Here is a 22859-nt window from a genome sequence, read left to right as displayed (position 1 = left end):
GCCACAAACACCATCTTTACGCCATCTTTCCACCAGCATCATCTCCACAAACGACGACAAAGCCAATAACAACTACCAGAGCATCCATCGACCACGTTCGCCTTTGATCGGGGCGGTTCCCGCCAAAATGAGGGTTCAAAGGTGAAGTAAAGGAGGGCGCTGATTTGGGGTGGAAAAAGCCCACCGCGGCCCTCCCCTTGGGGGCGAGCGCCCGGAGCGATAAAAAGGAGGCGCGGGTCGACACCATGTGAGTTGTTGGCGGTTGTGAGAGAATTGGCGAGGACATCGGTGTGGAGAGCAGGAGCAGTTGGTTGGAGTTGGTCGAGTCTGAGCCGGAGAGGAGTCGCCAGCCGGTTCGCCGTTGGAGTCGAGACGAGTTCGGGCAGAGGCATCGAGGGTCGCCCAGCGAGTCACCAAGAGGGTGGCAGATAGCCTGCTCGGTCTCTCAGAGCCTTCCGGTCATCCCGGCTCCGAGCAAATATTAAAGGCTTACGAGCCCGGGTCTTGTTCTTTTCTGGGGTTTTTGCATAGAAGTCTGTGGCGCCTTGTCCGCTAAGTAGAACTGTTAAGTGCCTGTACATTACGTAATAAATAGATTGGCTGTAGGTCTTTTTGCTCGTATCTTGTCCCTTACCCCCATTGCTTCATTGACTGCATGCGTGTGAAATAAATGTCATTGTTTGAATATTCACCTGCTCGTTGCGTCCCTTCCTCCATTGAACGGCCATAATTGCGTTCGGAATATTAGCTGGCTTTTAATAGCCCATAAGATAATCGAGTCCGACGGGGCTTGGCGATAATAAAACGCGCGAGCTGCGTAAAGCGGCTCATGTCCGTACGGGTCCTGTCGAGGTGTAAATCCCCGGCATTGCTGTCTGCACGAATACTTAGGTAAATCGACAATTCGGCGACCAACCCTGTCGCGCGTGGACAGAAGAGTTGGCTGATTTACGGTGTGGTTAAAAACACACCCGTAGCTGGATTTCGGCGTTGATCCGAAAGCTGCGACTGGGATTGCCATGGTCGGTGGGCGCGTGCGGCCGCGAATTAGCTAAAAGCGGTCGCCCGCACGCTGGCCCGGTGAGAACCACAACAATATGTTGTCCAAAATGGTTGAAAATGCATTTTTTTGTTTGATATATATCATTATACATAGGAATAGAACATTTCCTCGAAACAGTACATTTCTTATGACCTTCTGCATATCTTGGCACCTTCAAATGTGTAAAAACTCAGATTTTACAAAATTTCCCCCAGTCATAGTGAAGCTTACAAAATCTTATTCCAGAAATTTGAAATGCATCTGATAGAACATCTTAAATAGCAATTTACTTCTGCATAAAGTGATGATTTAAAATGGCAAGTTTCAACATGGATCATTACTACATACCAGTTTTTAGGTTCACTTCCATGATTGGGTCAAAAATGTTAGGAAGTACGTAACAAATTGCATTTATGAAGCTGCTACAAAATTACTGGTAGCTATAAGCTTGATTTTATAACCATAGAATAAGTTTACCAAGATGGCCCTATGATATAAAAATCGATACCAAAGGCCAGTTTGTGTTCAGTATACAGAACATCAAAGGTCGTTCGGAAGAACGTAACGTTTTTAGGAAATCTGCACTTTTAATCCCAAGATGTTAGTTTGGTTCATCACACCATGTACTTCTATGGTTAAGTTTATGTGCATATATATTTATGACCTGAATGAACACTGATCAATTTGTTAATTTCATATGACCTTGACCTCTTTGCTCAAGGTCAAATATCAGGTAAACCAAATATTCTCCATATATGTGGTTTCCAATTAGTGTATAATACATATCTAAGCCATCAGACCAATTTTAGAATGATATGAGTGGTTCCTTGATGCAGATAATTGATAACCAACTTTGACCCTGTCAGAGCAATAGAAAGAGGAAGAATTAAGCTCTGCCCAAATAGATCCTGAATCCCCATGATGTTGGCAAACAAATGATATGCAAAACTTAATCATACAATGACTTTCATTTTTTGGTCCCCCATGTCCTAAATGTGTACATTGCTACAAGCAATAACTGCAGACAACAAAATAATTGCGTCAGCGTTATGTACGGAAACGACTGGTGGAGTCGTGATCTGCTGTGTCTGTCTGCGATCTGCTTCATAAAAGAGGCAGGAGAAACGACTAGTGGGAGTCGGCGATCGACTTTTATGAGGATGACATCGACAGGTTCATCCGGAGTCCAGTGACGGAGCCTCTGACTGTCCCTACTCACCTCACGGCTCGATGACATCTTGGAATCCCATGGACTCAGCCTACGGAGCCCAACACATCGATTTGGCCTGGTCTGGTGAACAGGCCAGGCCTGGACTTGTATACTGGACCTTGTGAGAAGCCAGCTGGGACTCACCATCGACCTGACGGTCTTGTGCCGTCGACGTTGTGCGGGGTCAGAATGCGCTGAGGAGGGCGTGCACAAGCGGTACCTTGAGAAGAAAAGTATGACGCCGCCATCTTGCCACGTCACGTGCTCGAGCTTGGGTGCTCGAGTCCGTGGACGTCGGCTTGTCGCGAGCCGCATTCGTGCTTTTGACACTTTCCTCTCGTCCATGAAACATCACCAAGTACTCTGTGTCTTTACTTTTCTGCACGCTCTCCATGTCTTGTCTGCATGTTGTTTGAGGTTTATCTCGTTAGGATCCCCTTCGAAACCCGTAATCCGTAGCTCCCTAGTTGAGAACGGGTAATAGATTAATTATAACATTGTCATGAATGCTTTGCTTGTGTTGTGTTTCCCCGATGTGTCCCCAATAAATCTGGCTGATTCGTATGAAGTTTCCGCTTTGAATTAATTTGTGCCGCGCCGTGGAACGATCCGCTCGATTTGGATATAAAAACTAAAATGGTTACAGACTGGCAGAATTCGCTCGGTATCTGACAAAACCAGTCTGTAACCGGGGTCTATTCCCTCAACTGGTAAGGTCCAGGGGTATGTTGGTATCGCAATTCGAGGCGCTTGACCTGAGGCCTGTGCCGAACCAGCTGGCGTTATAACCCCGGAGACGGCGGTGGTTGAGTGACGCCGAATATTCAACATTTGGCTGTCGAGAGAAGGGTGCGAAAACCCAAACTGGTTACGGACAGTGATTGACATCACTCGTCCGAATCCCGCCACCGATTAATCCTTAACAACATATATATATATATATATATATATATATATATATATATATATATATATATATATATATATATATATATATATATATATATACATACAAAAAAAAAACAATAATAATAATAAGAGACCACTCACTCCAAAAAAATTTTCAATCAGCATCTCTACATGTATGGCAGCCATTCCATTCCAGTGTCTGTTGAATTCCAACACAGGCACACCTCATTCTACTTAGTGAGGTACTGATTCGGTGATCACCTGAACCGAATCTTATTTTACAAGGAAAAGTATAAAAACTACTGCTGTGGTCATCACTATCCTCTTGCAGTAGGACCAGCTGGATGGCAAAAACAGTGCTCGTAGTACCTCAAAAGTAATTGGAATAAAAAAAGATAAGAAGAGAGAAAGGAGAAGCAACACAGGCTCCACACGTACCGCCAGAGACTGAGCAACGGCCCCTTGCGATTGCACGTGCGTGCCAAGCGAACAACAACTGTGCAAAGTGGGAGGAGAGAGAGGGGTGAGAGGGTGGGGAGGGGCGAGGGGGAAGGAGAGAGTGAGGGGAAGGGAGAAGAGAGAGGGGAAGGGAGAGAAAGACAGAGAGGAAGAAAGAGAGATAAATTGATAGGTGGGGGATATCAATTGAGCCTTGTTGCTTCAGTGAGGTAAGAGCAAATCAGACCTAAGCTGACCTTTCCGTGATATTTATCCCACTGGGGATCTTTGACCAGTCGAGGGTTAAGCTTCTCCAACACAGTGAGCCACTTCCTGTGTGTTTTGTATTTTACTGCCGTGGCTCCACTTCACATCGGAGGGACAAATGTTTCATCGGCTTGAACTGTGTCCTCCTGAGCTAGAATGTACAATGTGGATAACCAACTGAAGTACAACACAATCATTAGGAGATCGCAGGCTCGGAAGGGCAGAATGCAGTGATTGCTGCTGTGTTTGCCTCTCATCTTGCTTCTTGCTGTTGAGTTTCTGCTGCTCTGGATTAATCTTCGTCTTCTCATTCATTTCTTTTTTATTTTATTTTTTTCATTGTTCTTCTATCTTTCTTGTTCTATCTGCCTCTCCTATTTCCTTTTTCTGTCTTTCTTCTATTCCTCTTTCTTCTTCTTCAGCACTGAGGATTTCGCATCACATTTTTCTTTCACATTTTATCACAATGTTTGACTTTTTATCCTTGTAGAGCTTCAGGAAAGACAATGTTGAATGTTTTTCATGTGGTGCCAAGACTCCCTTTGAACCCCAACTCTCCGTCCTCCCCCCTCCTCCCACTCATAAAAGCGAAATGACAATCTTACATGGATTATTACATAATTAATGTCATGTCACCACAATCAGAGTTTGAAGTTGTATTACTTTGAACCTTATCATTACTCGTCGACAAACGACTGTCTCAGTATTCTGGTATCTTTTGTCTCACTGACTGTGAATGAAGTGTTTTTAACCACGTTTGGGAAAAATAAATAATTAAATTAAAAGTTTATTGTAGAGAGCTCATCAAGTGGCTTAAGCACTCAAGCAAGCACTCCATTCAAAACCGTTGATGAGGAACGGCCGGCTTGGTGAGCGTTAGCTACTGTAGCTGCTTGGTAACTGAACACACCCCTGGATATCTCAACAGCATATAGTACATACAAACCACCGACAAAAGGACATTTTAAAAATTTAAGACTTCAAATATTAACCATGTGTATTTTCGTTGTTATGAAAATGTACCTTGTTCAATTTTCAATGCATTGTTTTCATTTTTTAAATGTACATAAACTCAGAGGTAGTGTCAAGTGTACGAAAGTGGACACGTACATTTCATACAACTTCAAAAGTGTACGACTGTACGAGGATATGACTTCTTTAAAGTGTACGTGTACATAACTTTTAAAAGAAGGAAAAATAATCTCTTGGGAATTTCTCCAGCCTCCTGACTAATTAATTATTCAATACTCATGCAGGCATTTTCGTCGCCTCTAATGTTTATTTACTTCACATAATATGTGATTCACGTGTCCATGCACACGTGAAATGCATTTTGTTTATAAATCCTCTACTTGCACATTATTCAGCTTTGAAAAGTCTGGCGAAAACCAAAAGTTTTTTTTCTTAATGAAAGATTTCACAATGTTCTTTCCGCTGCATTGTGAAAGCGTATCTTCACAATGGGCGTTGTATGTTATTTATATATTGTTACGAATTTGGAATTCGATTGCACACAACATACAGGTTCCTTTAGTCAGCTATGTCGATAAGTGCTTATTCCCTAGATAGCTCAGCTTTCATTGTTTAAATGTTCAGAAATCGATTAGATGCGCTGCGGATCGATTTAATAGTTAGGGAACGAACAATGGAGACATCCCTCCCCCTCTTCTGCGAAGAGGAAGAAGAATCCTGCCGTCCCGTGACTCATGATGTCAACAACTCCCTCCCACCCGTGGTTGAGCAGGGGGATGGATCACGAGGGCATGAGTCACGCCGGGCGTGGGGGGGGGGGGGCGGAGAAGGATAAGAGGAGATCTTTTCTTTGTTCGTGGGGGTGTTGATGAGTAAGCTTTTTTGCTTCGGCTGAGGCCTGGCTCGGGAGGAGGCTTTTTGCTTCGGTGGTTCAGTGAGCTTTGGCTTCTGCTTGGCTCGGGAGAGCTTTTTGCTTCGAGCTGCTTTGCTTGGAAGAGAGTTGAGCTGGTCCCTTGGCTCGAGCTGCGAGTGGTGGCTTCTTCTTCTTGGTTCGTGGAGCTCTTTGTTCTCCATTTTGGTTCCCGGCTTGGTGCGACTCATCAACCTCTTCTTGGAGGTGGTTCCTCGGGGAAGCGATGCATCGACGGGAAGGATCGGCGCCTCGTCTCACCAGCACGTGTTGAGGAGCGCGGGAGGATTCGCGGGAGCTCGGGAAAGATCGCGGCTCACGGCGATTGGATCCAGCTCGCTCTCGCTGGAGCCCGGGTCCGAATAACTTGAAGACCACAAGAGGTGGAGAAGTTCGAGATAGGCTCTGGGTTTCAGCTCACCTGTCCTCTGAGCTGGAGTCCATTATTAAAGGCCTCTGCCACCATTTCTTGGGTGTGTTGGGTGTGTGTGTGCGTACGTGTGTCCGTGGGCCCGTCTAATAAGTAGGAAATTAAGTGCTTTGTGTGCTGTAAATGTTTGCATTGCATTTCGTATAGACGATCGTAGTTCTTTTGTCGTGCTTTTGTTGCTTGTATAATTGCAAACGTGTTTTGCCTTGTTTAATTGCATACGTGCTTTATTATAATAAATGTCCTTGTGTGAATGTAAACCTGTTCGTTGCATCCTCTTCCCTTAATTGAGCTGCCATCTTGCACTTGGAATATAGTTGTTTTTTAAATAGCCGGTAAAGAGATCGGGTCCAACGGGACTGCGCGTTAATACCCCGCTCAGTTATCCCAAAAGGAAGCAAGCTGCTTAAACAGCTCGTTTCCAAGCGGTCCCGTTGAGGTACAATCTCTCGATAACCTACCCGCACGAATAATTAGGTAAATCAAAGATTTGGCGATCGGACCCTGTAGCGCGGGTAGAGTGCGGACAAGGTTGTGGTGCGGTTAAAAACACACCCGTGGCTGGTTTCCAGCGTTGATCCGGAAAGCCGCGACTGGATTGTCCATTCGGTGGGCGAAGCGAGCGCTATTGGTTCGACGCAGTCGTTCGCACGTCGACGGGCGGAGAATCCACAACAATATATATACCTGACATGGAGATATCATTTTCTGCCAAGAGGGCGAGGACATGGACCATCCATCTTAGAAGCGATTTCAGTGTCTGAGGTTCCCAACTTTAGGTCACAGGAGAAGCAGAGGTGATCTCATTGGGCTCTTCTAGATCATCAAGTCAAAACTCGTCTTCTTGTGTGTCAGAACACGAGGTCATCATACTTTTTGCAGAGATCCCACTTCGCCTGGGTTTGAGGAAGGGGTTAGTTTACGTCTAATTGTGAATGAGTGGGACAGCTTACCTGGTCATTGTTCACCGAAAGACTGATTTAAGACGGCGCTTGGGGCGTACCAGCATGAGTAGGGGTGCTCACTCTTTCGTGTGTTTTGGTCAATTGATGACATGCAGGAGTGATTACAATTTGGGACGAGGAACGAGTTTTATTTGATTTTGGTGAATTTTGACCTCAGATCTCAGGACTTAAAAAAAAATAAATTTAATCTCCAATGTCGAGGCTCATATCAGAGCAAACACACAGAACGTATAACAAGGGAAGCAGGAGACGAGAAGGGCAAGAGAGGGAAGCACAAAACGGGGGGGAACCGAGACATTGGGAGATCTGTGGAAGGGAAGAGGGATGGGACAGGGTAAACAAGATGGACACTCCAAGGTCTTTCAGGAAGGAAAGCAGGGAATCTGAAGGAGGTGGGTTTGGAGTGTATTGGTGTGGGTAGAAAAGATCATGGTTTTGGATGGGGGAAGAAATGAGATGGTGGTGAACAGCTGTTTTGAAGACCTGTTGGGAAGAGTAGGATTGAAGAGAGAGAGTGGGTGTTTGTTCCAAAGGCAGGAAAAAAAAAGGAATTAAAGAATGGAGGTGAGCAGTGATTCTTGATTTTGGTAGTTTTACCAGAAGGTGGTTCTGGCGGATCTTGAGCCACCCTGCGGAAATATGGGGAGACTACAGAAGAACTACAGCATAAACAAGGAGCATGGATCAATACAACTTTGTTTTATTGCTATTGTTCTCTAATTCCTCCTCTTCCCTCCCCCCAATTTGTTTTTCCAGAACTGCAAGAACTCGGGCAGGAAAGGAGCAGGTAACTTCAACGAGGCACCTTCAGAACCTTGGAAAGGTCAAGCCACCACACGGAATAATATCCACTATCATCAGAGCAACGGCTTCTGTTGCAGGGTTAAAGGTCACGTTGACGTGCCCAGCACTTGTGTGAACGTTAGGGATCACAGAAGTGAGGCCTCCCGCTGCACAGAGGGTCACTTAAAGATCTGCATCCCTTGGAACAGTGTGCCGATTTACAACCGCAAAATGGACTCGAACAAGCACCTGTTGAGCATGTTCATGAAGTTTCCGTATCCGATGAAATCAGAGATTGATTACTTGACTGTGGTTACCAAGTTTTCCGAGCAAGACATTACTGTCTGGCTGGCTGCACAGAGGCTTTTGAATGGTATTAGTTGGGCCCCAGAGGATGTGCAGTTGGCACGAGAGCAGCGTTTCGTAACAAGGTGCACTTCCAAGGTCACCAGGTGTAGTGAGTTCGGCAGCTCGAACCTGGCTGGCCGGCATCAGGCAGCCAAGACCTACCGCAGCTCAGCTGGATCCTCTTCTCAAGCGCCAGTGCCAGAAACCTTCCAAAGCTCACCTGACGAAATGCACCACTTGGGATGTTTCAACCATCTGCAAGGTGGTAAGGATGTTCCCTCTCTCGAGTCAGCCATCGGCTGTGCAATTTTTGTGGGGTTCGTTTGTATCTTTTTATTACCTCCGCCATCAAAGCTAAAGGAGGTTATGTTTTCACCCCTCTCTGTCTTTGTTTGTTTGTTTGTCTATGTGCACGATATCTCAAAAAGTGGGCGGATTCGGACGAAACTCGGTGAACACGTTGGGTGTGCGACAAGGAAAAATTGATCAAACCTTGGTGAAGATCCGGATCCGATAATTTCTTTTTTTTTTGTCAGTGATTCTTCACCATTGAGAGATTGAGCGAAACTAGTATATGGCACAATATCTCAAAAAGTTGTTGTCGGATTCGGATGAAACTTGGTAGACAGGTTGGGTGTCTGACAAGGAGGAAATGATTCGATTTTGGTGAAGATCCAAATCCGGATCTGGATCTGGATACGATAATTATTTAGTTTCTAAAGTAATTTTTCACCATTGAGAGATGGGGCCAAAAACGATATGTAGCATGTGATTTCAAAAATGTATTGGGCCGATATCTTCTCGTGGATCAGGCATGACGGGGTGGAGGTATGTGCTCTACTGAGTGCCCTTCTAGTTTGTTTGAATATTTTGAACCGGGTGTATAAGGGTTTGTGGTTGCACAGTCAGTGGCAGGATTAATGTACAGGCTTGTTGTAGGACCGTCCACTCATTATGCAACAGCGTGCTGCACCACATCGTACCCACACGTCTTGTTCTTTGCTGAGAGGGGTACTTCATGTGAGATTGAGCAACGTTGTGCCACATGAGATTGATTGTTTTTTTGATACTGCATTGTTCACCAGACATGATGACTTGAAGATGATGAGATCGTGTACCCAGTGAACACCTATTTTTAATTTTTTTTTTTTTAACCCATCAAGACAAAGAGGGGAATCAACTTGTCAAATGTCACATGACCACTCATGAGATTTAAAATGTGAATAACTTCAGTTTTGAGACGACGAGTAAGTAAAGTGTATTTCTCTTTGCGACCCATCAACGTTGTGTCGTGCGTTGCATTTTGCCGGACGAGCCAGAAATTAAAATGTTTTTGCGGCAAGGTGGTATTTGTTGCATTTAATTATTCCATTGTTTTTTTCACAATCCACATTTGGCCCTGAGATTGAGTTGTGAGGGCTGGGCACGGTGTACAGTCCAGCCCGACTGAAGGTTGCTTTTTATGCGGTGCCACGGCAGCGTGGCTCAGGTGGAACGACGGAGGGAATTGAAAGGACTTCAATCGAGGTATGCTAACTGCCGTCAGAAGCGAGGGAAAGCTGAAGTTTCGGGTGTTAACTCGTCGTCGGAGCAAAAGAGGCCCTAAATCTATATTTTATTGTTTTGCGCTCTTTTGCTTAAATGCCCAAAATGTTGGCTGCTTCTTGCTTTGCACGGCGGTTAGCATTCCTTGATCAACCTCCTGTTGATTTCCCCCCCCCCCCCCACCCACCCGACATTACCTCCCCCACCGAAGGTGGATGGAGGTTATGTTTTCACCACTATCTGCATATCTGTGAGCAGGATATCTCAAAATGTTGTGGACACTTTCGGGCAAAATTTGGTGGGCAGGTTTTTATTTTTATTTTTTTTGGTGTACATAGTTGAGGCTCGTGGAAAAGCTAGAATTGGTACACTGAACAGATCAGGACACAACAAGAAAAGGGAGCAGTTGAGAGAGGGGGGAAATGAAGGTCAAGATAGAGGCAGAGTTGGACAAACCGAGCGTTGGTGTGGGGAGGAATGAGGGGCAGGAGAGGATGCGTGGAGTGGATAAAAGGGATACAGAACAAAATTCTCGGCAGGGAAAACTGGAAATTTGGAAGGAGGAGGGATTGTGGTGGGTTAACGAGGGTAGAAAAGATCATGGTTTTGAATTGGGGACGTTTCTGAGATGGTGGTGAACAGCTGTCTTGACTCGGAGGAAAGAATGTGATTGAAGAGAATGTGGAATTTGGATCCACAGGTGGGAAAAAGAGGAACGAATGAATGGAGGTGAACAGTGATCCTCGATTTAGGTAGTTTAAACCAGAAGGGGGTTGATGGTGGACCACGTATTAAACCTGGGGGAGGGGGTTCGGGACAGAGTGTGGAAAGAGCAGAGGGTGCCAGTCCAGAAAGGATGTGGTGGAGGAAGAGAGGAGGGAGAGACCTGTCTGTGATGGTGAGTGATAGGCCCATAGACTCAGCTTCATCACAGGAGATTCCAATAATCTTGAAGGTCTTGGTTTCCACTGCATCATGCTGAACAAGGTGTGAGATGGGGGAGCCAGACCAGAGGGGACAGCAGTACTCCATCAAGCTGCAGATGAAGGCCTTGTAGGTGGATAGGAGTTCAGGTGTGCCAAGGAAGGACTTTGTACGACGGATGATGCCCGGAGTTGGTGGCAGGCTTTGAAGACCAACTTTGAAATGCGGCCTACCCAAGAAAGATCATGGTTGATAGTGAAACCCAGGAGTTTTTGAGGTTGGGTGTGCAACGAGGACAGAATGATTAGATTTTTTTTTGAATATCCGGATCCGGATACGAGAATTTTATATTTTTACAAGTGATTCTTCACCGTTGAGAGATGCGGCTAAAAACAATACATCACACGATATTTTAAAAAATTGTGGACGAGTTGGCTGGATGACGACAAACAAGCCGATTTAGATTTTGGTTCAGGTCTGGATCCAGATCCGGCCTATCGATGGGATACACAACGGAAGCTGTTCAGCCTGGTGGAGGTATGCGCTCGACCAGGTGCCATTGTAGTTCCAACCGTCCTCCGACTGGATCGACACAAGCATTCACCAGCAAAAACTAGTTCTTCATTCTACAAGGTTGAATGTTGCCTCAAGTTTGTTTTCACGGTACATCTGTGCAACATTTGTTTTTGTGTATGAGCGAGTTTGGCTAAATTTTATTTTTACCTTCTGTTTCCCTCATCCAGTTAAGAATCATTCACCAACGCTACATGATGAACAGGATTTAAGAGCTGCATGCCATCGCAATTCTGTGGTTATAAAAGCTGAGACTCCAAAACCTCAAGAGTATTACGATTCTCGTCCACCTCGATGTGCATACCAGGTAATGCTCGACTGACTCCGCACGTGCACATAACGGACTGCGGTGAAATATTCCGGCATGCACGGCAATGGCCCAACATCCTCATGACAAAACGATCTCTAATGTTCCTCCAGCCTTGCACTGTGTTGTTCATTTTGAGTTGAGTTGTTGAAATTCAATTCTGTTTGATCACCACCTCATGTACCCGCGAGCTTGCATTCACGGAGTTGGGCATGAAGGTTGTTCCTTTTTTTTGGGGTCAACCATCCTGTGATACTTGCACCAATCTTTAAGATATTTGCCCTGTGTGGACCATTTAACTGAACCATAATGAAGTAATCTTTTGACTGCTTCCATGTCAATGCAAAATTCACTCCATTTACAGTGCCTTCACAAAGTATTCACACCCTTTGACTTTTTCGCCTGATTTTAAGGTGGATTGAACTTAAATTTTTGTCACCGATCTACACAAAATAACCCATAATCACAAAAGTGAAAACATGTTTTTAGACATTTTTACAAATGGAATACAAAAATATCCTGCATCGATCAGTATTCAGCCCCTCCCCCCCCCCCCCCGAGACGATCTTTTGTGGAAGCACCTTTGGCAGTGATTACAGCTTCGAGTCTTCTTGGGTATGTCTGTATCAGCTTTGAACATCTGGATTTGGGGATTTTTTTTCCCCCATTCTTCCTTGCAGATTTGCTCAAGCTCTGTCTCGTATGGGGAGCATCGGTGAACAGCAATCTTCAAGTCTTTCCACAGATTCTCAATGGGATTCAAGTCTGGGCTGTGGCTGGGCCACTCAAGGACTTTTAACGTTCTTGTTCTGAAGCCATTCCAATGTTGCTTTGGCTGTATGCTTGGGGTCATTGTCCTTGTGGAATGTAAATCTTAGCCACAGTCTTAGGTCTTTTGTACACTGAAGCAGGTTCTCCTCAAGGATTTGCTTGTATTTGGCTCCATTCATTGTTCCCTCTATTCTTTCAAGTCTCGTGGTCCCTGCCATGCCTGGTGTTGGCTTAATGGTTGGGGTGGTGGGCTTGGGATCCTAGGGTCCTGAGTTCAAATCCCGCTCAACTGTTGAATTAATACCAGGTGGGGTTAACTTGGCCTGTCATCCTTCCGAGGTCGGCAAAATGAGTGCCAGCATGCTGGTATACTGTGTCGGAGTGGCGACCCATCCAGGATTGTGCCCAATAGCCAAGGAGACTGCTGAGGCAGCACCAACGCTCTACACAGAGTATGGTCCCAATGGATTGGTCCTTGCCATTGAAAAGCATCCCCATAGCATGATGCTGCCACCACCATGCTTCACGGTAGGGTCAAAGAGATTCACAGGCCAAAGAGTTCAAGTTACGTCTCATCAGACCACATAATCTTTTGCCTCATGCTCTTTGGGGTCTTTTACGTGCCTTTTTTACAAACTCCAGGCGAGCTGTCATGTGCCTTTTTCTCAGGAGTGGCTTCCGTCTGGCCACTCTCCTGTAAAGCCAAGACATGAGTTCTCCCATCTCAGCCAAGGAACTTTAGTTCTATCAGAATGGTCATTGGGTTCATGTTCACCTCCCTGACCAAGGTCCTTCTTGCCCGGTTGCTCAGTTTAGTTGGACAGCCAGCTCAAGGAAGTCTGCGTAGTTCCATATTCTTTCCATTTCCTAATAATGGCGCTCACTGTGCTCTTGGGAACTTTCAACACTCAAGAAATTGTTTTATACCCTTCCCCAGATCTATGCCTCCTCACAATTCTATCTCAGAGTTCTACAGACAGTTCCTTGAACTTCATGGTGGAGTTTCTGCTTTGGCATGCACTGTCAATTGTGGGACCTTGTATAGAAAGGAGTGTCTCTTTATAAATCATGTCCACTCAATTGAATTGGCCACAGGTGGAGTCCAATCTAGTTGTTGAGACATCTCAAGGATGATTAAAGGAAATTGGATGCACCCGAGATCAATTTGGAGTGTCATAGCAAAGGCGTTGAATACTTATTGACGCAAGACATTTCAGCTTTTCATTGATTTGTAAAAAATTCTAAAAACATGTTTTCACTTCGTCATTGTGCGGTATTTTGTGAAGGTCGGTGACAATTTTTTTTACGTAATCCGTTTTAAATTCAGGCGACAACACAACAAAATGTGACAAAGGTCGAGGGGTGTGAATACTTTCTGAAGGCACTGTGTCATTGAAATACAAATTGCTTGCAAATTGTGCATGAGATTGATACCTTCAGCATTTAATTGTTTGTCAACTCGACAATTACATGGTTTACTTCTTTGTTGTTTGCCCATCTAAGCACATGACTTGTGATGCAGGGATCCCACATGCAAATCACTTTGAATGAATTGATTTGTACATCACATCATATTGTTGTGAATCTGGAAGCCATGAGCACTCAACATACAGGTCCTGTAGAACAGTTATATCGGTAAGTATGTGTTTCTAGTTAGGGTCCCGTCCCTTGTTTAATGGGTAATTAAATGTTCATGCGCTGCGGAGTTATTTTGATAGTCAGAGTTTTCTTTTATTTTTACACCACCAACATCAACTACAAGAACACCAGCATCATCCTCACCTTCACCTTGCTCTGAACGATGCCATTGCCTACGTGCGTGTAAGCTCGTATGAGGGCAGAGCCCACGCAGGATAATGTTCCTCTGCCTGTTTGGAGGGCGGTCCGCAGTGACAGCCGTCACGCCCCCCCGGTCCAATCAACGGCCTTGGTGCCCGTTTTGACCAATGACAGGGCAACGAGCGCACTTTACGTGCCAAAACCATCCAGTGAGTGAAAGCGGGGAGGGAGGAGGCGTCCCCTCCCCTCCCCCCCGGACAAGGGTGAATAAGGTTGCGGCGCGATCGGACCAAGAAGAGTTTGGGTTGTCCGGACGAGCGCTGAACGGAGCTCAGGAGTCTGATCGCCTCTCGCTGGTGCCTGGTTCTATCATCACTTCTCGCTGGTGCCTGGTTCTATCATCGCCCCTCGCTGGTGCCTGGTTCTATCATCGCCTCTCGCTGGTGCCTGGTTCTATCATCGCCTCTCACTGGTGCCTGGTTCTATCATCGCCTCTTGCTGGTGCCTGGTTCTTTCATCGCCTCTCGCTGGTGCCTGGTTCTATCATCGCCTCTCGCTGGTGCCTGGTTCTATCATCGCCTCTCGCTGGTGCCTGGTTCTTTCATCGCCTCTCGCTGGCCTGGTTCGCTCGTGTCGGCCAGATCGCACGAGGCGGGAAGGTCCCTTTCATTTCTTTTGGGTGTGCGTCTGTCTGTGGGCCCTGTCTGCAAGTAGGAATTGTTTAAGTGCTCTTTGCTGTACATACTTGCATCTCTATTAGTCATGATAACTCTGCCCTTAAGTGCTTCCCCCCCTTCCCCACCTACTGTTAATAAATACCCTATTTGTTAAATGTATCAGCTCGTTTTTGTGTTTCTTTTATTGATTTAACACGGTGCGTGTTTGGGAATTAGAAAGGCCATTGTTGCCGTAGTGGCGTGCATTTGGGACCGACGGAAGCTCGGTGACCATCCGCTCGGGTCATGCACGGGTCGAGCGCGCATACGGCTCGTCCCGTACGAGTGTCGTCGAGGGTGTAAATACTCGGTAGCTTGCCACGTGGTCTCTAGGTATTTTGAAGTTTGGCAAATAACCCCGTACCACGTGGTGGAATTATTGATGATTCACGGTCCGGTAAGGGACCCATACCCTCGGAGTTTTCGGAAAGGTACGATCTCAATTCCGTGTGTTCGGCAGAGTCGACCATACTGCTCCACCTAGCGGCCATGCTCGCAGCCGATCCCCGGCCTGCAACAAATTGGTGTCGGGAGCGGGTTTCAAACCCCTCCGGCTCCGGAGAGAAATTTACGGGTCGGATCAGGGGTGTACGGAGCGAACACTCCCCCCCCCCCCCCGTGTCCCCTAAATTACGAGCGTTTTAAATTTTATTTCCAACATGCGACATGTCTAACCAAGATGAGCTGAAGCAAGTGGGTAATGAGGTAGATGTAGTGGTAGACGAACCCATGGTCCAGGACACCAGCCCCATGCGAGAAGACGTGCCCCCACAACCAAGCTCAGAGTCCGAAAGGGGCGCAGGGGCGGCGTATTACAATCCCCCCTCTCCGTCAAACTTCCCTCCCGACCCTTAGCAGATCCACGCCCGACCGAGGCGAATCGGCTCCGCCGAGTCCATTTAGCTTGGACCAGTTGGGGGAAATGTTAATGCTGATGAGGGGTGAGATGCAGGCATGGAGGGAGGAAATGCGGGCAATGAGAGGTGAAAACGGAAAACGTTGTCCGGAATTTTACAAGTGCCACCAGGACAGTACGTGAAGAGGTGACCGAACCGATGAGAGGTGAGGGAGTGTAACGGCTGTCCGGCCCTCAATGGAGATGGGTAAGGTCGAGGGGACGAGCGACGTCCTAATTGATGGGGAGATGTGTAGGGTGAGACACGAGGGGACGACGGAAGAACCAAAGGAGGTAATGGAGCCGGAGAAATTAACAGAGACGAAGAGCCAGGAAGAAACGGAAATAATAAATGAGGTGATGGAGATGGAGAAATCAATAGAGGGGGACGAATTAAGTGAAACGAAAGACGAGCACACACAGGTAGAGCTAAGAGGGGACAATTGGGTTGAGCTTGGGGAATGTTTCGTGACCCGGTGCGAGCAGCAGGATAGCCTCCTTCAGGAACGGAGGGAGAAAATACGCTCTCTCGAAGCAGATCGCGACGAGGTGAGTCAGGTCGGGCCGAACGAGGTTGAGCGGATGAGTGCTGTGAACGGGTGCATACGGAGCTTGGGGGTATGGAAACCCTGGAGTTGCTTGTGGTAGCACGAATCCCCGATGTGATTGTCCCGGTCGGTGTGTGTGGTTAAGAGTGTGAGTGGTGCGAGTGTGCCAGAAGGAAAGTATGGTGTGAGTGTCATGGCGTGCGTGAGTGCATGTGTGGAAATGGATGGACCGATCCAGACGGGAGATGGGGTAGCGAGCCAAATGGGTTGATAGTATTTTGGTAATCGCACCGGTCCCGCGAGACGCCGCGTACGAGGCCCGTTCGTTATTTCGCGAACGGCCCTCGCGCATGCGTCTTCGTGGAGGGATTCCGGTGCGGGAACGTCTTGCGTTTCGAAAGAGACCATCGGGCGGACGTTTAAAAGGTAGGCGAGTGTTGGGTGAATTTGGAACACGCGGGTTCCCACGTGGGCGCATGTGCGAAGCTCCACGTGCTGCATGCCGCGTGTTCTATTCGGGGCATTCCATGTCAAGTGTACACACCCTCCCAATACTAATACTTCATTTTCTCCCCATATGTTGGTCATTTATTCACTTGGGTGAAAAAAGTCAAAATACCAACTTTTAGACCTGTGGGCCCATTTTAGGGCCCCCCCCCAAATTTGGGCGTCCCCGGCTGCCCCACAATCTTCCAGAAGCCATATCACAGGTAGTAGTGGTCCGATTTGGCTGATCTTGGTATGAAAATGCTCGTAAGAGCGAGATCTTTCAAATCGCGTGAAGTAAAATCACTCTGAAACAGTAATTCAAAAAGTTATAGTTTGGGTTGCCCTTTGACCTTGGGCCCCCGCTCCCCAGCCAAACCGATGGTCCCAATTTTTTCGTGTGAGAATACCCCTTCATATACGCCAACACCTTAGCATAAATGAAAATGGGATCCCAATGGGTTCACGCATGGCAAAGATTTATGTTGGGGGGACTCGGGTGCTGGACACACAATACGCCACAATACATACTGTCAAACAAAACATTGGTTGGCAAAAAATCTTGACTATAATATGCTAGCAAAAACTTACTCGTACTAGTATCGCTTCCAGTTCCTGCATGTGCATGTGGAAAATTTATGTACAATATACTGATTTAGTGTATTGGAAATCTTGTGTTCAAATATTGTGCTATGTCAGGCACCATGTCCTGTCATTGGTTGGTAAATAAATGGCCATAACTTGGTAACCACTTGTCCGATTAATATCAAACCTTGAAAAGGCACATCCACAGGTCCCCAGCAATATTCCTGGCAAGTTTCAATTAGATCGGATCAGGGGTTGTCGAGAAACAGCGGTCGCAGACACACATACAGACAGATTGCTGGAATTATAGATAGATGAACAAGATGTAATATTGAAATGTTAAACAGAAAGTACAGAATGCACCATTGTGTTTGGAGAACTAACATGTTATCAAATGAATTGCTGTTTCACTGAGCCATTTGTGTTACTTTATAAAGTCATTATTGATGATTTATTTGCAGGACACAAAGTCGCACGATGTGCATTTGGATTGTAAGCGCTTTAAAACAGATGCTCATCACACGGACGATACAGAAACCTCACACGATGTTTCCAAAAGCAATTTGTACTTGCTCACGCAAAAGGTCCTGAAGACTACGCATGGAGACTTCGATATTATGCAAGGAGTGCTCACTGCCACGCAGGACTCCACGCATGACTGTTATCCTTACAAACTCGCGCAGCCAGCAAACTCTGTGGCGATGAGCCAAAGCGTCTCGGATATTTGCGGGGATAACGACGGCCCGAGTGGCGATTCAAACAAAATGGAGAGCAACAGACTGGAATACAACGGTGACTGTGCTGCGCTTTCCTTCGGCAGTATCAAGCTTCCACCAGGCCAGCTGTGCAATGCACCTTTTGAGGGCCAACTACAAAAGCAATCCAAGAAGGATGGAACGGGCCGTATCCGTCAATACAAAAGCAGGCACCAGCTCGAGGTGCTCAAAGCGAGTTTTGAAAGCAACGCGCATCCCTTGAGCGAAGAGATCCAGAGGCTCGCCGAAGTCACTTGCCTGTCAATCGACTCAATCGGCAATTACTTTTACGATCGGCGGAAGTTTTTTAGCAAGCAAAGCAAGAAGAACGGAGAAAGTAAAACTCCTGTCAAAAATCCAAAGAACATTTCGACCGTTCCTGCGAATCAGGCGAAGAATAAGGGCTCGCCTACATCGTGGAAGAAAAAGACGCCAGAACAGCTAATCTTCCTGAAGTCTGCATTCATGAAGAATCCCTGGCCCTCCTTTTTATTGTGCAAAAAACTGATGAAGCAGACTGGCTTAAGTCACCAGACAATCTTGCGGTGGTTTGGGGATATGCGGTATTCCATGAAACAACATCCTATGCAAAAGAATGATCCTCCTGCAGGCGGCCACAACAAAGCACAGACTAGCGAGGAGTTTCTTCGGAGTTACCTTGCCCAGTATGGCAAATTGCGGAAGAAGGACATGTCAAAACTACGTCGTTGCACTGGTATGGGTACCAACGAGGTGCGCAACTGGTTCAGAGTGGCAAGGAGGAACTTGAAAAAGACAGCGCAAATGGACAACAGCATTAATGACAACGACGGAGAGAAAAATGAAGGTGAGGCTTTTGTGGAAGAACCTGATGAATCAAACCTGGCCGGTGTAGTAGTAAGGGAAGCATTTTTTATTGCAATTGTTTGTTTGTTTTTTTTGTTTTTTTTTCCATCCCTCCTTTTTCCTTTTTTACTTCTTAACTTCTGATGGTGGTTATCAATTTGTTTTTTTACAATTGTTTGATGAAGTTTGTTTGTTTGTCACTTTCCCCTCTCCCCACCCCCATCCACCCATCTTCCCACTCTCCATCGCCCTCTCTCCCATCCCTCCCCTGCCTCCTCGTCCCCCCCACCCTGTGCACGCACACACACGTGCAAATAACTAATGTAGCACAAAGAGCAACTCGTGACATCGGCATTTCCTCCATTGTCAAAAGGGAATTGAACTACAGTGTGTTCCGAATTTAAACGCGTGACCCCCTGTCAGTATCAAGTCCTGTAGGTCTTTTTGTAATATTTCCAGCTTGCAACTCATCCCTTTTTTCAGATTTTCTTATATGACGCTATTGACCCTCAGATGTGATGTGCAGAGAGACATTTTCGTGAACGTGAAAGAAACAGAGGAGATTCCAAAACTTTGTCTGGTTTGTCGGGTATTACACTTCACTTCCTTGCCCAAGGAGAGAAATGGCCCCATTACATCAAGTGTCAATGCAATTTCAATCAATTTCTCGTTATTCTTCACGGGGGCAGTGCGCAGACGTGTCCTGCCTTTTCCCTCTCCGTGATTGGATGCAAAACGTCACATGTCGTAAAGGTGACTGTGAGTTGTTCATGTTCTCTTCACCACCACCCTCTCCCAACAATGGTGTTTTTAAATCTCTGGAAGGCACGTTCGAGGGAACTTTGTCTTTTTGATTTTGCTCTGACGTCCTCCCATCCAAGACGAGGATGCGTTTGTTTTGTTCACTTTTATCACCTCTGAAAATGTTGGAATCAATTTTGTCTAACATCGCGAATCGGACAGTATCCTTGATCCGTGATAGAAAACTTGACGACATGTTGGATTTATTACGTGTTTTTATTTTCTCTATGCAGGATCGAGTCTCATGGAAGAGGTGGTTGAAGGTATGAACTTAAAGCAGGCAATAGTTGAACATGATAGACAAGGGAAGGAACAAACAAGAATAGAGGAGTTGGGGGGGGGGGGATACAGTGGCCTTGTGAATAAGAGGGTTAGGTTTGGTCAAGATGGAGGTGGGAAGGAATGTGAGTTTATAGTGCACCCCTTGCTTTAAGCCCAAAAGGGTAGAATGTGGATGCACCATCTTAGGCAGGTGATTCCAGAAGCCAAGAGAAAAACTGGGACATCGAGCTCCTCCATGAGCCTCGATTTTGTGTATACTTTATATTAAAAAAAGACTACTTCGATCTAAAAAAAAGACGAATTGGACGAAGGATTTGTCACTCCTTGTGTGATTTATCACTCCAGGGGCTGTTTCCCTGGTCTCTGTTTATGCTCCGACTGGGGTGAGTGATCTCACCGTGAAGGACGCATTCTATTCCACGCTCGAGTCTGTGGTTGATCAGTGCCCCGGGTCACATACTCTTCCAGTCTTGGGGGATTTCAATGCATCAACTGAAACTGATAGGGATGGTTATGAGACATGTGTTGGTCCCCATGGGTCTGGAACTGTGAACCAGAATAGCACTAAGTTCCTTGACTTTGCAAGAAGTCATGGACTGAGGGTGTCTGGTTCATGGTTTCAGCGCCTTTAAGCTCATTGCTGGACTTTGTGTTCCAACGCAGGTGGTGTGGCAAAGGAGATTGACCATGTGCTCATTGATGGTCGTTGGAGGATGACTCGGAACTGCAGGGTCTACCAGAGTGCTCAGTTCCTCTATGCTGACCACAGGCTTGTGGGAGCAACTCTGAAGTTGCAGCTTAAATCTGGAAGAATGGTACCATCCCAACCTAGGCTGGATGTTGGCAAGCTCAAGGATGAGTGGGTAGCTGAAGACTTTGTGAACAGGCTGAGTTGGGATTTGGGGGGTCTGGGTGCTTTGGGAAATCCTGAAGAGTTGTGGAGTGCTTTCAAGACCACCGTCCTTGATGTTGCCGGTGGATGTCTTGGAACTCACCGTCAGGTGAAGAAGAATTTTGTCTCTCAAGAGACACTGTATACCATTGACCAATCGCAGGGCCAGGCTTGATAGCAGAGCTGAGCTGTTCAGGGAGCTGAGGTGTAAAACTGTGTGCGTGCGCTCAGGGTGGACAAGGAGGCCTGTGTGTGAGGAATCTGTGAGAGGGGGGGTAGAGCATCACCTGTGGTCAAATGATTCTCCTCCTGCTTACAGGGGAATTCATGCATTGCGTTCATCCAAGCCCATCACTCGATGTACTGCAGGTTGAGCAGAGGGTGGTGGGCCCTTGACAGAGGAGTCCGAAGTGAAGGCCCATTGCGCTGGTTATTTTGAGCGGCTGTACCATGCTGATCCACCAGCTGTCGAGTTGGATGTCAGGGGTGTTCCTTTCCCTGTTGCTGACCCTCCAATCAATTGTGATCCACCTTTGCTTGTGGAAACACAGGCTGTGGTGAACCGATTAAAATGGGCAAAGCTCCTGGGATATGTGGCATCCATGCTGAACTTCTCAAGGCTGGTGGAAGTACTGTACTCGTGTTGTCGCATGCAGTTTTGTACTCTGCCTTGAACACAGACATCATCCCAACTGACTGGAACAGGGGTCTTGTTTGTCCCTCTAGAAAGGGAAGGGTGATCGCCAGGATTGTAACAACTACCTTGGGGTGACGCTGCTTTCAGTGCCGGGCAAGGTCTTTGCTCGGATAATTCTTGAGAGGGTTCACCACCGTCTGCTTGAGCATCGGCATCCAGAGCAGTCAGGCTTTACACCAAAGAGGTCAACGATTGACCGTATCCTTGCTCTTCGGGTCCTCACTGAACGCAGACGAGAGTTTTGTCAGGGACTGCTTGCAGCCTATGTTGATCTCTGCAATGCATTTGATTCAGTTAATCGGAATGCCCTCTGGAGGATTCTTGGTCTTCGTGGGGTGTCACTAAAACTGATCAATCTGATGTTTAAACAATACTCTGGGACTGAGAGTGCTGTGAGATGTGGTGGTACCAACTCTAACTTATTTCCAGTTGTTACTGGAGTTCGTCAGGGGTGTATACTGGCCCCCACACTTTTCAGCACTTGTACGGACTGGATTCTGGGGAGGATGCCGGAGAGATCAAGCTGTGGTGCATCGTTTGGGAATGTCCAGATCTCTGACCTTGATTTTGCAGATGATGCAGTCATCTTTGCACAGACTCTGGATATCCTCTTGGGGGCCCTCGAGGTGCTGAATGAGGAGTCGGAGCTGCTAGGATTATGAGTTTCCTGGGTCAAAACTAAGATCCAGACTTTCAATGACATCTTAGATGCTGCTGTCTTGTCTGCACCTATTTGTGGCAAGGATGTTGAGGTCACAGAGAGACTTACTTACCTTGGTATGATATTCCTGTCTCTGCAGGCTGTGAGCCAGATGTCAATAGACGTCTTGGTCGGGCCTGGGGAGTCATGGATTCACTGGATCATGGGGTGTGGCGCTGCCGGTACCTGTGCGGGAGGACGAAAGTTCGAGTCTTCAGGTCCTTGGTGCTTCCAGTCTTGCTCTATGGATGTGAGACTTGGACTCTGACCAGGGATCTGAGACGGAGACTGAATTCCTTTGGGACAAGGTCTCTTCAGATAATCCTTGGCGATCGCTGGTCGGACTTTTTTGTCCAATGAGAGGTTGCTGAGAGACTCAAATGAGGTTTTACCTACATAGTCCGTAAACGTCAGCTGCGGCTGTATGGACATGTGGCTCATTTTCCTGACACTGATCCTGCTCATCAGATTCTCTCAGTGAGGGAGCCTGGTGAGTGTAGGAGG

General features: G+C 46.7%; 1 protein-coding gene across 6 annotated transcripts in view; it reads left to right on the top strand.

Annotated features, from left to right (window-relative positions):
- Positions 1 to 22859, top strand: part of LOC147022415 (zinc fingers and homeoboxes protein 3-like) — a 40021-nt gene that overhangs the window by 4547 nt on the left and 12615 nt on the right. For 5 of the 6 annotated variants that reach the window (XM_085893271.1, XM_085893272.1, XM_085893269.1 and 2 more), the window contains 3 exons: positions 7900 to 8539; positions 11487 to 11623; positions 17865 to 18984. In XM_085893271.1, coding sequence (XP_085749397.1) covers positions 7900 to 8539; positions 11487 to 11623; positions 17865 to 18984 — 1897 coding nt within the window. The remainder of the gene's footprint in view (positions 1 to 7899; positions 8540 to 11486; positions 11624 to 17864; positions 18985 to 22859) is intronic. The other variant, XM_085893273.1, reaches the window with a different exon arrangement.

This window comes from Eptatretus burgeri, chromosome 8 (assembly GCF_056783735.1).
Source record: "Eptatretus burgeri isolate ZD-2024b chromosome 8, Ebu_testis_v1, whole genome shotgun sequence".
Lineage (NCBI taxonomy): Eukaryota > Metazoa > Chordata > Myxini > Myxiniformes > Myxinidae > Eptatretus > Eptatretus burgeri.
The sequence above is the reverse complement of the archived record's forward strand: the minus strand, read 5'-3'. Positions and strand labels throughout refer to the sequence as shown.